At 38.2% G+C, this 16,332-nt stretch overlaps 4 protein-coding genes across 4 annotated transcripts; 1 reads left to right on the top strand and 3 right to left on the bottom strand.

The window, feature by feature from the left end:
* The first annotated feature begins 2,578 nt into the window (after window positions 1-2,578).
* On the top strand, window positions 2,579-3,615 carry LOC125603866. The gene is made up of 2 exons (XM_048774600.1): window positions 2,579-3,397; window positions 3,439-3,615. Exons 1-2 carry the CDS (start codon window positions 2,579-2,581, stop codon window positions 3,613-3,615), a joined length of 996 nt encoding a protein of 331 aa, XP_048630557.1.
* A 4,178-nt stretch (window positions 3,616-7,793) lies between these two features.
* On the bottom strand, window positions 7,794-9,045 carry LOC125603867 (ethylene-responsive transcription factor 4-like). Its single transcript, XM_048774601.1, has one exon. The coding sequence runs from the start codon at window positions 8,667-8,669 to the stop codon at window positions 8,013-8,015; it is 657 nt and encodes a 218-aa protein (XP_048630558.1). The 5' UTR covers window positions 8,670-9,045; the 3' UTR covers window positions 7,794-8,012.
* Window positions 9,046-12,519: 3,474 nt separating this feature from the next.
* LOC125603865 (30S ribosomal protein S20, chloroplastic-like) lies at window positions 12,520-13,552 on the bottom strand. The gene is made up of 3 exons (XM_048774599.1): window positions 13,251-13,552; window positions 13,021-13,181; window positions 12,520-12,896 (listed from the first exon to the last, which is right to left on the bottom strand). The coding sequence occupies exons 1-3, from the start codon at window positions 13,435-13,437 to the stop codon at window positions 12,645-12,647; spliced, it is 600 nt and encodes a 199-aa protein (XP_048630556.1). The 5' UTR covers window positions 13,438-13,552; the 3' UTR covers window positions 12,520-12,644.
* Window positions 13,553-13,784: 232 nt separating this feature from the next.
* On the bottom strand, window positions 13,785-15,742 carry LOC125603864 (protein CUP-SHAPED COTYLEDON 1-like). Its single transcript, XM_048774598.1, has 3 exons — window positions 15,438-15,742; window positions 14,557-14,840; window positions 13,785-14,485 (listed from the first exon to the last, which is right to left on the bottom strand). The coding sequence occupies exons 1-3, from the start codon at window positions 15,637-15,639 to the stop codon at window positions 14,048-14,050; spliced, it is 924 nt and encodes a 307-aa protein (XP_048630555.1). The 5' UTR covers window positions 15,640-15,742; the 3' UTR covers window positions 13,785-14,047.
* Window positions 15,743-16,332: the final 590 nt, after the last annotated feature.

Genomic DNA, 16,332 nt, shown 5'->3' with positions numbered 1-16,332 from the left:
ATTTAACCAGTTCGGGAGCTCGGAATGAGCTACGACCTACGTCTGGTGCCAGAAGATCCTGGCAATTCACTATGATCACTGGTGTTACAATCTCTTGAGCTTAACAAGTGTAATCGCTCAGCTCAACAAGAAAGATGTTAACAACAACAACTAACTCGAGACTCGTTTGAGCTTCTTATCTATACTCAAACCCTCCTTCTGACGTGGAGTCTCTATCTTGATGTTGGTTTAACCTTTTCACTAATAACCCGGTTAACCGCAAACCAGCAACTCAAATCGTCTTGGTTTTGAATCAACTTCTCAACACTCGCACTCAAATATAGTCCACCGTCATTATCTAGGAAATTACACGATTGGTTTAACCGGTTTAACAATGATGTTGTGTTAGTCCAATTCAACTCGGAATCCACTCAACTAGTTCAATGATGTTGGGTATATTTATATTACCAATTAAATATAATACTGAGGAGGTATTGTTAACAGAGTACTAGTTGTTTTTTATAATAATTTTTCACTCAAACAGAGATCTTGTTTTAATTTGGGAAAATATAAATATCTCAAATCTTATATCTTTTTGTAGCATTGAACTTTTCTCTTTTTTTGAAGACCCATAAAACTTATCTTTTAAAAAGCAGAATCTATCAAATGGAAAATATAGGTTCACTCTGTCGGGAGTGTTAATTACTTCTCCTTTCAGAACTCAAATGCCGAAGTCCTCTAGAAAGAGAAGAAAAACGAGTCTGTATGTACTTTGTATGTAGACCCTACTTAGTGACGGAAGCGCGAAGACTTTTCAAACATACAATCGCAGAGAAAAAGGAGGGCTCACACGCCGGCTGCGTGACTGCTGTAAAGTTGGACTTGCCGACGTTACCCTGCTTATCTTTTCAATACTAACAATAATTATCGCTTTTTATCTCCATCTGTTATAGTACTTTTTCTTCCGTTATAGACTTGTAGTTCAACTACCATTATTTTTGCCAAAATAAGAACACATTTTAGTCTTTCAATTACCGACAAGGCCAATAAAAGATGCCGCCCGTTATAAATCATTTAGTTGATCGATCCATTTATCAGCCTGTGTAGCAAGACGGACCAAACCCATCCGCATGATCATATTGGCGCCTATCTACTCTTGTGTTTATCTACATTATAGTTGGTGTTTATCTTACGTATTGCTAGTCATTATCTAGTTAAGGATAAGTACGATCTCATGTCGATCCAGTATTTAGACCGTCATTACCATATGTATATAAAGACAAGTTGGTCGACCTAATAATACACACAAGTTCCCCTCTTCATTCACAACACATTATCAGCACGACCTTGTCTCTAAACCCTACCAAAAATCCACCACCCATAAATCAGAAACCAAACGATCTCTTGTTATTTTCCAGCGACTCCTAAAGCTCTTCCAGTCGCCTCCTTTTCTCTCTGTTAGCAACCAGCAGCAGCTCTCTCTCCTCACAGACCGTTCAACTCATCACAAAAGGTTCAGGTATCTTCAGAAAACTCAAAACGAAACCAAAAAGGATTTAAACCCTCAGCCGCATACATACAGCTACATCTAGCCGTATGTTTTTGCATAATAAAATCTAAAACCCTAATCTATTTTCAAAGCTTAAATCTCGTCTTGTTTCACTCTGTTTAAGCTTGTTTGATTTTTTTTAATTCTCCTGATGTGAGTTAATTGCTAGAACCTTTTAGGTTGACAATTACACCAATTTTTTTTTACATATCCTACTGCTGCATCAACTTAATCTGATTGTTTGCTTGCATTAGAAACTTGTTCTTGAATGTTTAAAGTCTTTCTCTGATATGTTGAAATCGACTAGAACCTGTCTCAAATTTGAAAGAATTTTTTTTAATATTTTTAAGATAAATCCGATTTTTCTTATAGATAAATCTGAAATTTTTAAAGATAAATCCGATTTTTTTTATAAATCCGACTGAAAACAATATATTATATATTTTAATTCGATTTTCCTATTTTTTAAAAATTCTTATATCTTTATCTTAAATAAAAAAATAGGATTTTCAGCATTTATCAGAAAATATCGATTTATTTTTTTTCCTAATCCTACTAGGAATAGGAATTGCTAGTATTTATCTGAAAATAAATAAATTTTGGATTATTACTGATATACTAGCATTATCAAATCATTATATTTAATCTGATAAATATCGAAAACAAATAAAAGTAAGAAATGATTGCATTTTTTTTGAAAATGTATACTAATCTGATTTCATGCATGGATTTAAATTTATCTCGATTTTGTATAGGTTTAACTTTACCTTCCTGCATATCAGATGAAATCATATGATTAGGATAGATCATTCACACTGATTAGTTTACTTTCATGTCGAAAATTGATAAAACTGATCAGATTTCATGCAATGGATTTAACTTTATCCTAGATGTATAGGTTTAACTTTACCTTCCTGCATATACATGAAATCGTTTGGATCATTGAAAAAAATATTGTTATTTACTTGCATTGCTTGACCCGACTGAAAGAGTATGTGAATGATCCGATTATTTTCTTACTAATGGGGATAAACTATAAATATTTTTCAGATGTCAAAAATTGCGAATCTTGATTTCAGTGCTTTGAAAAGCAATGGTGACAACTACCTGGAATGGGCGCTTGATGCAAAGATCATGCTGCGATCAAAAGATCTTGGTGACACAATCACCGAAGACAACAATTCCAGTGACAAAGACAAGAATAGAGCTATCTACATGATGCGCCACCATTTCCAAGAGAACTTGAAAACTCAGTACATGACCATGGAAAATCCATATGACCTTTGGATCGCTTTACAGCGAAGATATGACCACCAGAAAACAGTGTTGCTTCCAAAGGCTCAATATGATTGGAAACACATAAGGTTCTTGGACTACAAATCAGTAGACGAGTACAACTCAGTCCTGTTCAGAATTGTGTCCTTGTTAAGGTTATGTGGTGAAAAAGTAACCGAGGAAGAGATGCTTAATAAAACTCTCTCCACGTTTCCTCAAACCAACATGGTATTGCAACAGCAGTACAAAGAGAGGAATTTCGCCACATATACTGAGTTGATAGAATGTCTCTTGTTGGCTGAAGCTAACAACGAACTGTTATTGAAAAACAGTGAGATGAGACCTCCTGGTACAGCTCCATTACCCGACATCTCTAAGCTGGCTATAGAGCCAAAGAAAGAGAGTAACCTTGTCCAACACAATGACCATCCTGGTCCAAACCGTGGAAGAAGTCAAGGACGAGGTCGTGTTCTTTTAAAGCACACGGGCGAGGACGTGGTCGCGGTACCACACCCGGCTTTAGCTGTGGTCGTGGCCGAGGCCGTAGTGTGTCTTTTAAACCACAGATCAAAGCTGATCGATGCCACAGATGTGGTATGGGTAATCATTGGGCAAAGAATTGCCGAACTCCTAAGCATTTGTGTGAGCTTTACATGGAGAGCTTAAAAAGAAACCCGGAAGCTAACATGGTTCGAGACCCGGGATATGATGATGATGATGATGATGATGACTTGGAAGACGTCCAGGATCACCAGCACGAGTCAGACAAAGTTGATCACATGGGGTTTGAAACTTCAGACATAATGAAATAAGGAATTAAAATTCCATATATTGTTTTTTTTTATTGTTTTCCCCTGGATTTGGTGTTCTTTAAGATTGTTTATCAGTGTTTTGCTTTGGATTTAACTTTCCTTATGAATGAATAATTTTTTTTTTCATTTCTCATATGCCTAAGAATTATTAAAGATACCATCTCTGAAAATTTTATTATTGTTCATTAACTTTATGATTATTGTTTTTGAAGAATGAAAAGTGGAATGGATACAATCGTGGTAGACAGTGGCACCAGCCACACCATTTTGAGAGACAAACGATTTTTCATACATCTCACACATAAGGTAGCTAACATCACCACTATAGCTGGCACGGCTAGCTTAATTGAAGGCTATGGCCACGCCAATATCTTATTGCCAAAAGGTACACATCTTGAGATTGAAGATGCTTTGTACTCACCTAGCTCAAACAGAACTAGCTCAAACAGAAGTCTATTGAGCTTTAAAGACATAAGACTGAATGGTTTTCACATCGAAACAATGGGTGAAGGAAGTAAAGAATTCCTACAGATTTATAAAATCACCCAAGGCAATAAGAAAGTCTTTGAGACTATACCTGTGGAATTCACTCTTTGGCACAATCGGCTGGGACACCCCGGTTCGAACATGATGCGAAAACTCATATCAAATTCAAATGGTCACAGTTTGAAAACAAAAAGAGTTATCCCTAAAAATATCACATGTGAAGCATGCTCACAAGGGAAACTAATTACTAAGCCATCACGTACCAAAGTGAATAAGGAAGTGACAAATTTCCTAGAAAGAAAACAAGTTGATATTTGTGGACCAATACACCCACCCTATGGGACATTTAGATATTTTATGGTCCTGATTGACGCATCCACAAGATGGTCACATGTTTGTCTCCTATCAACTCGTAATCTAGCACTTGCAAGATTGATGGCTCAGATAATAAGACTGAGAGCACATTTTCCAGATTTTCCATTAAAGACTATACGTATAGACAATGCAAGTGAATTCACTTCCCAAGCTTTTAATGACTATTGTATGTCCATGGGGGTAAGTGTGGAGCATTCTGTAGCACATGTCCATACTCAGAATGGCCTGGCTGAATCCTTTATAAAACGGATCCAGCTGATTGCCCGGCCACTCTTAATGAATACCAAACTCCCAGTATCAGCTTGGGGACATGCAGTACTACATGCAGCTGAGCTAATTCGCATCAGGCCATCTAGTGAGCACAAATACTCGCCATCCCAACTACTAACGGGTCATGAGCCAGATATATCCCATCTAAGAGTTTTTGGATGTGCCGTCCAAGTGCCTATAGCACCACCACAGAGAACAAAGATGGGACCTCAGAGGAGGATGGGAGTATATGTTGGATACGATTCCCCTTCTATTATTAAGTACCTAGAGCCAACAACAGGTGATTTGTTTAAGGCCAGGTTCGCGGATTGTCATTTTGATGAATCCCAGTATCCAGCATTAGGGGGAGATTATGGTAAGCTGGTACATGATATAAAATGGAATCAAACATCCTTAACATGGCAGGATCCTCGGACTAGAGATTGTGATCTAGAAGTCCGGAGATTATACATCTTCAAGAGCTAGCTAACAGATTGCCAGATTCCTTTGCTGACCCAAATAGAGTAACCAAGTCATACATACCAGCTGCAAATGCACCAATAAGACTTGATGTCCGTGATGGACATAATCAGGCTGCTACTACGTCTAAACCACAATTGAAACGTGGTAGACCAGTAGGTTCCAAAGACAAAGAAGTTCGGAAAAGAAAGAGTGCAAAGAAATCCGACAAAGTGGAAACTCTAGACATGGAAAAGGAAACTCATGTACCACCAAAAGATACTTGGGACGCTAAGAATCAAGGTAATGAAGTTCCTGACAATAATGAGATCTCAATAAATTATGTCATGTCTGGAAGGAAATGGAACAGAAAACATGTCGACATGAATGATATATTTGCTTATAATGTAGCAGTCGAATTGATGGATAATAAGGACCAGATTGGTTGAAATGGAAAGAAGCCATTAATGTGGAGTTAGAATCACTGAAAAAGAGAGGAGTGTTTGGACAGATCATCCGGACACCTCACAACATAAAACCAGTGGGATACAAATGGGTTTTTGTGAGAAAAAAAATGAGAAAGGAGAAGTTGTGAGATAAAAAGCACGACTTGTTGCACAAGGATTCTCACAAAGACCAGGAATAGATTATGAGGAAACTTATTCCCCTGTGGTGGATGCTACGACCTTAAGATTTCTAATAAGTCTGGCTGTAAGAGAAGGTCTTGATATGCGGTTAATGGATGTTGTAACTGCCTACTTATATGGTCCACTGGATAATGAGATATACATGAAAATTCCAGATGGTATTGAATTGAAAAACAAAGAGAGTTCTCGAGAACAACATTGTATCAGATTGAACAAGTCTCTTTATGGATTAAAGCAATCAGGTCGAATGTGGTACAATAGACTGTCCGAATATCTCCTGAAAGAAGGATACAAAAACGACCAGATCTGCCCATGCATATTCATAAAGAAGTTCAATAAGGGTTTTGTAATCATTGCAGTATATGTAGATGATTTAAATATCCTAGGAACCTCTGGAGAAATTTCCCAAACTGTTGAATATCTCAAGAAAGAATTCGAGATGAAAGATCTTGGAAAAACAAAGTTTTGTTTGGGATTGCAACTTGAGTATATGAAAGATGGAATTCTTGTGCATCAAAAGGCATATACAGAAAAAGTACTCAAAAGATTTAATATGGACCAGTCTCACCCATTGACTAGCCCCATGGTCGTGAGAAGTCTTGGTCCGGACACTGACCCATTTGGTCCGAAGAAGAAAAATGAGGAAGTCCTTGGTCCCGAAGTGCCTTATCTCAGTGCCATAGGAGCTCTGATGTATTTAGCTGGCCACACACGACCAGACATCAGCTTTGCTGTGAACTTACTTTCTAGGTTCAGCTCCTGTCCGACCCAAAGGCACTGGAACGGGATTAAACATATACTTCGTTACCTACAAGGAACGAAAGACTTGGGTCTTATGTTTACTGACAAATCTAAGGAAGATTTAGTGGGTTTTGCTGATGCAGGTTATCTCTCTGATCCACATTATGCTAGATCTCAGACTGGTTATGTTTTTACACACGGTGGGACAGCTATATCCTGGCGGTCCATGAAGCAGACCATGGCAGCCACATCCTCTAACCACGCAGAAATATTAGCCATGCATGAAGCCAGCCGTGAGAGTGTACGGATGAGATCCATGACACAGCATATTCGTACCACTTGTGGTATGATCAAAGGAAAGGATCCACCGACCATCCTATACGAGGATAACACAGCATGCATCGCACAGCTTAAGGATGGATACATTAAAGAGATAGGACGAAACATATTCTTCCTAAGTTCTTCTTTACACACGAGCTTCAGAAGGCAGGAGAGGTCCAAGTATTGCAAGTCCGTTCGAGTGAGAATTCAGCCGACCTCTTCACCAAGTCACTACCAACCTCAACGTTCAAAAGCTCATATGGAAGATAGGCATGCGTCGACTGAAGGATCTTCGGTGATGCATTCATCAGGGGGAGTTCATGTGTTGTACTCTTTTTCCTGTCTTGTTTTCCCTTTTACCACATTGGGTTTTGGGTTTGTCAAGAGAGATTTTAATAAGGCAACATCCAAAGCATGAATGAACCTTGACCGGATGTGTCGATCAAGGGGGAGTGTTATAAACCATTTAGTGATCGACCCATTTATCAGTCCGGGTAGCAAGACGGGCCAAGTCCATCCGCAGGATCATACTGGCACCTATCTACTCTTGTGTTTATTTATATTATAGTTGGTGTTTATCTTACGTATTGCTAGTCATTATCTGATTAAGTATAAGTACTATCTCATGTCGATCCAGTACTTAGACCATCATTACCATATGTATATAAAAAAACCACTTGGTCGACCTAATAATACACTCAAATTCTCCTCTTTATTCACAACACCGCCAGTTTAGTTAGGACTTAGTAGTGATAGTTAAATTTTGAATATTAATATGAACACCTTAATTCTGAAATTACCAAAATATTAATTGAAATTTGGAAGAACAATACAAAAAAGAACCTACATAGGAACAACATGGTGAAACCATGGTGAAACCAAGTCGCAAAAAAAAAAACATACACAAAAAAAGTTCAGATCTGCGGTTACGTAATAATATGTACATAACGATCCATGTCAGCTATCATTATATTTTTGTTCTATCTCGATTTAAAAATCGATCTTTATTTTAGAGTGTGAGAGAAGAAAAAACTAAGAAAAGTAAACGAATTCTCTCAGCTCCAAAACAAGAAAACAAAAACGCATGAGCGTTCGCGATGAAACCACACAACCAACAGCTCAGGCCTGTTCCAACGGAGGAGGCAAGTTTAAGTCTAGATCTAACAGCCGAGCTCTCTTCTCTATCCCACCATCAAAATCTACGACCGAAGACGAATCAGAATCGCTCTGGCCCCCACAAGCCATCTTCGTCGCAACATGCATCACCGGCGACCTACACGCCAACGACATCGGAGGCCGAGCAGCACGACCTCCGTTTCCGATTCCCATAAGGTCCAAATAATACACAGGACGCGCCACCGGGATCTGGTAACACGCGCCTCCTCTGCCGCCAAGACTAAGCTCAAGCTGCGGCAGAACAATATCAGCAGCCGCCGGTGTAACTGCCGCCGGAGGGGAAGCGCAATAGAGGGCGCTGGTCTGGCTTGGGCTACGCTCAAAACCGCCGCCGCCGCCGATGGAAACGTTCTCGCTCAGCTCGAGAAAGTTCGGAAAATTAGACTTGGCCTTGGCACCACGAAAAACACGCGCCGCCTTATCATATGCACGCGCCGCCGCCTCGGCGGTATCGAAGGTTCCAAGCCAGACACGGGTTTTCTTGCCTGGATCTCGGATCTCAGCAGCGTAACGACCCCAAGGACGCTTCCTAACGCCTCTGTAACGAATCTCCACGGCGTTACTGTGAACCGTGTCGGGTTTCAAACCCATCTTAACCATAACTAAAAATTGGATAGAGAGGGAGAGAGAGTGGTAGTGGTGGTGTGATAATTGAAGGTGGAAGAGACAGGAAAGATGGTGGTTTATATAAGCTGGAGAGAGAGAAAGCAACGCTCCTTTTGGGGCGCTTTGTTTTGAACAGTCAGAGCATGAGAGATGGTTTTAGCGGCTTCGGTTACAACAACAGCGGTTTTCATGGTTTTCTTTTTAACCTCCACTTATCCTTAGCCACGTGTGCTTGTTTCTTCCTTCGAAGAATCCTGTTTTTTTTTATCTACCCTTCGTTTATTAATTTGGTTTTTTACTACCAAGCGTTTTCATTTTTGTTGCTCCTAATCATATTAAAGATGTATATTCATGTATTAAAGAAAATTTTGATAACGTAGGCGAGAACACAAACATAAAAATTAAAGTGGTAAACAGATTCAAATAGTAAAGAATCTAAAGATATATACTTCAAATTTAAATACATTTACAAAGGGTAAACACTCAAATACTTAAAAAAAATGTAGATATACTAGTAAACTACAGTAGTTAAATACAAATAATTTAATTTAGATAACATTATACATTCTTATCCTTTATTTTAGTTGATGAATAGTATATATAATTACACATTTCTATCTTTTCATGTATTAGTGAAAATTACAAAATTAGAAAGATCTAACTATGAAACATATGGAATCAAGACAGATTTTGAAACATTGATATGAGAATTTCTCTAAGATAAGTGCACAATAGTTATGTTCTCTGTTTAAGGCGACATAAATAATTTTTTTTTATCATAATTATAGCACACAAAGGTCAAAAGACTAAAAACGATCAAAATGTTTCAATAAAAAAATAAAAGAAAATTATATTTATAGGATTAACCAATTTATACTTAAAATTTAGATTTGAGAGGTGACGTTTTAGGATTGAGATTAAGGATCTAAAAAAATATATTTAAAATTTACAATAATAATTTTAAAAAAGTTTTAAAAAAGGAACTTTCAGATTTCAAAATATTTTTTTTTATTAAAAAGCAAAAAAGTTGGAAATGAATAACAATTTTATCAAAAATCTAAACTTTATTTTTATTTTATTTATTGTTTATTTAAATATTATTTGTATTTATATATTTTAATGTAAAGGTAGAAGAGTCATTTACTTCTTTAATAAAACCTTTTTTTGGCTATTTTCTTTTTGGTGTGTGTTTTGGTAAAAAAAAACTAATTTTTGGTCTTTTGAGCGATTTATCCTTTAGATATTATGAAAATATTCAAATAAAAATATCTAAAATTTTAAGACATTTTGAAAAACCTTCAACACATTATAAAATATTTCGTCCGAGAGTAACATTGTTTTTCTTTTTGTTTGCTTAGAGAGTTTTTTGGCCCTTATCTAATTTATTTGTATGCTGGAGTGAGTGACATTTGGTGATTGTTTTTGACAAGAGTGGTAACATACAAGAAGAAAGGAAAACTTGCATCTATGACACATAAATAGTTAATAATTCGCTAAGAAGAAAACTGAACAATGTATTGCATACATGTGCTTGGACCATTACCGTACATTTGCCAATGGCAGCCGCGTTGGACATTTGTTCAACTATGCTCAAGTTCAACGCTGAGTTTGAATGTTTTTTTTCATTAAAATATAAAAGAAAAACTAAGCTATGTAGGCTATAGCCGCCCCTCGGCCAAATGCAAAATAAATTCATCGTGTCTCACTAGCATTCTCATGTAATATTTTAGTATTTTTTAAGATCTAGTGCCATATGGTTAATGAGACACGTGGAGAATATCTAAAAGGGAGACAATGAGAGAAAATGGTGGCTGCGTCGGCTAACCGAGATTCTAACGGGCCGCCGTCTGTTTTGTTTCCTAAAAGACGGTAATTACATTGACGGCAGAGAGAGAAGTGTACCTCAAAATTAAAGATTATAACTTTATTTAATTAGTTAATTGACTTAATTAACGACAGCTAGGTATGTCCTCATGCCATTGATAGTGGATTGGGTTTCTCGGGCCGCAAAATCTGAAGAATATAAAATGAAATGTATCATTTCTTATGTTCTTTCCATTAAGATATAAGTGGATAATAGACTATCATGGCAGTGTTTAACTTCCACTTATCCTGTCTATATATTAAACTCGGTTTGTATAATTTAATGTATAACTTGTAGGCAAACCTATAAATCAAAATGAAAACCTTTTATAAAATTTAATAAAAACTTTTAATTTTGCATGGGGACGAATTAAAAATAATAACATACCAAAATTCTCAGTTACAGTCTCTTAATTTAAAAATAATCCGGCTATCCTAAAAATTATTGCGATTCTAAGACAAACTTACACATTGCTCGATCATCCATTTATGTATATATAATTAGTTTAGTCTTATATTTTCATGCAATAATTAATTATGTGTTACTGTAAATTCGTTCTTCATTAGTACCTGGGCTTCAGACATAGGCCCATCTTCAGTTTATCAGCATGAGCCGAACATTGTTCCTTTACATTTACGTATTTCTTCCGAAGATTCGAAGCTTAGAGAAGTTGTCAAGATGGGAGGGAAATATAAAATCAAAATCATATTTCAGCTACAAAATGCTCTCTGTACCGTCGCCTGATCTCCTCTTACTCATCCCTGTCCTGTCTTCTCCGTCTCTCTCCTTAAGAGAAACCGAATCATAAGAACAACGGTTAGATTCAGGTTTAATCATGGACTTCCAACTTAAAAGTAATTTGTGATTAGTAGATTGACCCTAACCCTTTATATATTATTATTTAATGTCTCTTAGAATTCCCGATGTGGGACATATATCCTAATACCCCTACTCGAGATGATGGTTCTTATCGGCCAGAAATCTCGGAACTTTAGGACATTTATACTCGGTCGAGCGAGTTTAACACAACTTTTATACCCGGTTGGAAGGGTTAATCACGAACTTTATACCCGGTCGAAAGGGTTAATTTTAATTTTAGTTAGGAGTTTAGGGTATTTAGGATTTGAGCTCTGATACCATATTAGATTCGGGTTTAATTATGGGCTTCCAAGTTAAAACCAATTGGTGATTAGTGGATTGTCCCTAACCCTTTATATATTACTTAATGTCCCTTAGAATTCACTTAGAATTCCCGATGTGAGATATATAACCCTACTAGCAACGTCAGTCTAAATGGAAAAAAAGAAGAAGAAAGAACAACATCACTCTCTCTGGGTTTCACTTTCTGGGTTTCTAGAATCAAGCTTCACAGTTTCTTCATTAATCATGTTCTTTTACAAGACGCTGCGTCAGCTTGAATAATCGCAGTTTCTTCATTAATCATGTTCCGGAAACCTTCGCGAAAGTAATCGCAGCGTCAGCTTGAATAATTTTCCACCATCCTTTTGTTTATTTCGATGTTCAGTTTTTGGCCGCAAGCCGCTGCGTCCGCGTCTTCGAAAAGAACAGAGCTAATTGTCTTGCAGCTGAAAAAGACAAGCAATCTGCTGTCGATGGTGATAATAATGAAAAAAAACCACCGTGGAAGCTCACCTGAAGAGATTGAGCGGAATCTCAATAAGTGCGGGATAGTGTTAACAGACGTTTGAAGTTTTGCTTAACCGATGCGCTGCTGCATACAAAGTAGATGAAGCCGTAAAGGTATTCGAGAGTTGGAGGGAGTTTGGGATAGATGACGATTTGGCTGTGTTTCATGGGCCCTTGATGTGGTTTTGTAGGTATAATTAGCACGTCGAGTTTGCCGAAGCCGTGTTATGTTCTTACAGAAGAGAATTTGAGTTGGGTGTGATGTCAAAGCGATGAGCATTATTCGCAAAGGGGAAAATAGGAGAAGCATTGAGTTATTACCGAGAAATGATGTCAAGAGGAATGTTGCCAGAGGCAAGAACTGAGATCTTATTTGAACCAAAAGTACACAAATAAGAGTCTGAAAGCGATTGAATTTTACATGACAAAAAAAAAACCATTATCTCTTGTCCATGTTGTTACGCAGCCATGGTGGCAGCTTCTGCTGCTTGAGCTGTGGCAGGGACATACCAACCGTGGTGGATCTCAACAGCCTTTTTCCTCCTAGCCAGCCGAGACTTCCTACGTGCACCAGTGTTCTTGTGTAGCGCTCTAACCTTGACTGCTTTGTCTATTGCAGAATAAGCCTCTCCTATTAGTTTCTCCACCGTCACAATCTCGTCAGGTACCGCATCTGCTTTCTTCTTGAGCCCATCGAGTGCTTCCAAGACCTGTTAAATATATGTCGCAATTTGAATTTAATCTAAGCAAAAACATATAAAGCAGACAAATCAGTTGCAGACAGTTGTGGTGTTGTCTGAAAAAACATTTAGTGACGCGAGACTATGAGATTACCTTCTTCATACGTGTGCGGGCTTCAGATTTTTTAGACTTGTTGTAAACGCGCCTCTTCTCGGCTTGGCGAGCTCTCTTGGCAGCTGAATCAGCTTTCTTCGTGGGAGCAGCCTCGCACACAATCGAATGCCTCACTGTCTTCTTCTGTACCCACATAGTCCCTGCAGAGGACGAACCAATGTGAATTACTAGGAAATCAATTCAAGATTCTGACAAAAAAAGGGTATTACCGGAGGAGAAGGCGACACATTGAGAAACGCTCTGAGCGAAGCTAAGGGAGGAGCAGACACCACGACGAATGGAGAAGGAAGAAGTTGGAGATGATGATGATGATGAAGAAGCTCCGTTAAGAGAAAGGGATTTGAATTTGGAATTGAGGGTCGCACAGGAAGAAAGACACTGTACTATTGTCGCCATGGATCTATTCTACTACCGAACACCAGTTCTCTGCTCTCGTACTCCGTAAGTAGTAGAGTTATTGGCTCTCCGACCTGTGTTATCCAGAAAATAGATGATGTCTAAAACTGTAATTTACCCTTTTACCCCTTTTCGATGGACTTATCCCAATTTTTGTTGCGACCTTTTGAATCCAACGGGCCAAGGCCCATACATAAAAATTATTACATGACTTTTCCAAAGGCAACATCTACCCACTTTTTTAACATACATTATTCAGGTTTCAGAAACCACTCATCCACATGTCGTTTTTTTCTTATCTTCTCTCCATCGTACTATCTACCTTTAAAAATCAAAGATTTTCAACGGAAAAGAAAAAGAAGTTAACTGTGATTAATTTTTAATGACCAAGCAAACAGGAAATTAACATATAGAAGTCATGCAAAAGACATTACAAAACATAATGCAACAAGCAAATGATCCGATTCCGAGAGTACTACTACTGCTAGGAAATGACATACAAGCCATGTTACAACACGCATAGAGATATTACAAACACACGTACATGTAAGTAACACAACACAACAAACAAATGGTGAGAGTCGAGACTAAACCAGCATAGCAATGATCATCACAGAGCAAACGGCCAGCAACTCAGGGCCGAGCCACCGTACAGTTCGAACGTCTGAGGAGGAGGAAGAACCGTCGGAGGTAGATACGGTAAGAACGCTGCGTCGTCGACCGTAAACTGCCCTAAAGATCCCATATCCATAAACTGACCAAACGCCACGTCATCACCAGCTATGCGTCGAGGCTGACGTGGCAGTGCAAGCGGCGGAGCGGGAAGGTACGTAGGAAAGCTCGCATCGGCATGAGCTGTAGCAGAGGAATTGGAGAAACAGGACACGTGCTCCGTCGCAAAAGCGTCAATGATCGGAGCAGAAGAGGAGGCATTGACACCGGAGGAGACTTCTCCGGCGACGGAAGCGGTAGAAGAAGAGACCAACTTTGTCTCTCTACTGACAACTACGCTGCTTTTCAGACAAACTTTAGAGAGAACCCATTCATCCTGTATAAAAACACAAAAACAGAGTTACGTTTTGGTTAACGAGAGAAGTGAATGTGAGAGAAATGGGTTACCTTAGCGGAGGAAGTAAGGTAATGGTAAGAGAATTTGCCGTCGAGGCGATACTCGTGCATGACCCAACCGCTTTTCTCACCTTTAGGAGCTCTGCCTTTGTAAAAGACGAGTGATTTCTTCATCCCGAGAAGCGACTTTGTCTTTGAGCTTTTGATCTCTCTGTCTTTACCCGTTGCTTTCCAGTAACCAGCTTCTGTTGCCCTGTTCGTTCTCAGCCCCGTTGGGTACTTACGATCTCTTAGTGTGAAGAAGTACCACTCTTTCTCTCCCAGTTTTGCTTTCTCTGCTCAAAAAAAGGAAAGTGTCAAACTTTACACGAAAAGAAATGGTTCAAGTAAGACTCTGTTTTTAAAACAGAGCAACAAAGACTTATGATTATGTAGGTCTAGATCGAGCTTATCAAAAAAAAATTATTTCTTATGAGATTAATATAACAGTTGTCAGTGGCTTTCTCTGCTCCAAAGGTTTTGCAAAGAGGAAAAATGCCAAACTTTATTGAAACAGAAATGTTACAAGTAAGACTCTGTTTTGAAACAGAGAAACAAAGATGCCATGTTGGTCTAAGATTGAGCTTATTATAAGTTTGATTTCTTATCAGATTTTCGTAGATTTATAACAAATGTCTTAATCAAGGTGAACCATTTTCCTACTATACATCTGTGAAGGTTCATGACAGGATAAAAGTCTAAACTTTAGAGGTTCAAGTAGTCGCTCTTAAGTCTAAAGCTATGTGAAAACAGAGTAAAGTCTGAAACTTTAGACCTATAATGATGATTTAAGACATGATTCCAGAGATGGGGGTTAATCAGGTAGTGCAGAAATGTTATAATAAAGCGAGTGAGGAAAAAAATAGGTGTGGTAGTGTTTAGGTGGGCTTTACCAGGAAGCTCCCAAGGCTCAGACTTGTTGAGATCAACTTGAGAAATGGCTGCACAAGTGAAACTGGAGTCAAGGACCTTCTTGAGGAGGTAGTAAGTGATGAGCTCTTCATCAGTAGGATGAAACCTAAACCCAGGTGGCATTATGGTTTCATCTTCATATCTTGATGATCTCTCCCAACCACTGAAGACATCCATATCCATTGTGGGCAGAAGCTCTAAAGCAAACAAAACCCTAGATTTTCCGGTGTTTAAAGACAAAGGAAGGTGAAATAGTAAAAGGGTCCTTTTGTAAAATGATCTGTGTTTCTCCTGTTGTGCAAGCAACTGATGTGATATTGGACAGTAGCTAGTGTGACAGATAGAGTTGATGTTGATGTGTTCAATACACCACACAAAACGAATATATACATGTATATATGATGCGTGTGTATATGCATGCAATTAATATCGCTGAAAATGTATTAGAATCTTGGATAAATATAATTAAAACATTTGTCTTTTGAGCATGCAATGCGTGCATGGCTGGAAATCTCAGGGGACTCTACGTCAGCCAAATCTTTATTTTTGGTTACTAGCCAATATATTATTGGATCTTTATCTACTGAAACAGTCTGAACTTCACCATGAATAAGATCCTTGTTACGAATAATTCAATACGCGTTAGTATCTTCAAGATAAAACTTTATTACAAGGAACAAAGAAGACACGTAAAAGAAAAGGAAGAGCATGGATGCATCAAATCAAGAAGAAGCATTTCACATCCATCCATCAGTGTCTGTAGAAGAAACGAACGGACCGGATATAGACGCGTCTTATCTGTCACAAGGAAACGTCCTCACAGGCTTTACATCAAATCGCACTCCAATCTTTACTTTCTTTGCATGCATCTTTCTC

Source organism: Brassica napus, unplaced genomic scaffold (assembly GCF_020379485.1).
Source record: "Brassica napus cultivar Da-Ae unplaced genomic scaffold, Da-Ae ScsIHWf_418;HRSCAF=647, whole genome shotgun sequence".
Classification (NCBI taxonomy): Eukaryota; Viridiplantae; Streptophyta; class Magnoliopsida; order Brassicales; family Brassicaceae; genus Brassica; species Brassica napus.
Note: the sequence above shows the minus strand (reverse complement) of the source record. Positions and strands in the feature narration are given on the sequence as shown.

Coding starts and splice junctions, on each gene's coding strand:
- LOC125603866 (XM_048774600.1), top strand. CDS start 2,579: ATGTCAAAAATTGCGAATCTTGATTTCAGTGCTTTGAAAAGCAATGGT. Junction 3,398..3,438: donor TGATCGATGCCACAGATGTG/GTATGGGTAATC, acceptor CGAACTCCTAAG/CATTTGTGTGAGCTTTACAT.
- LOC125603867 (XM_048774601.1), bottom strand. CDS start 8,669: ATGGTTAAGATGGGTTTGAAACCCGACACGGTTCACAGTAACGCCGTG.
- LOC125603865 (XM_048774599.1), bottom strand. CDS start 13,437: ATGGCGACAATAGTACAGTGTCTTTCTTCCTGTGCGACCCTCAATTCC. Junction 13,182..13,250: donor ATGTGTCGCCTTCTCCTCCG/GTAATACCCTTT, acceptor CGTCCTCTGCAG/GGACTATGTGGGTACAGAAG. Junction 12,897..13,020: donor CCCGCACACGTATGAAGAAG/GTAATCTCATAG, acceptor TATATTTAACAG/GTCTTGGAAGCACTCGATGG.
- LOC125603864 (XM_048774598.1), bottom strand. CDS start 15,639: ATGGATATGGATGTCTTCAGTGGTTGGGAGAGATCATCAAGATATGAA. Junction 14,841..15,437: donor TGAGCCTTGGGAGCTTCCTG/GTAAAGCCCACC, acceptor TTTTTTGAGCAG/AGAAAGCAAAACTGGGAGAG. Junction 14,486..14,556: donor ACCTTACTTCCTCCGCTAAG/GTAACCCATTTC, acceptor GTTTTTATACAG/GATGAATGGGTTCTCTCTAA.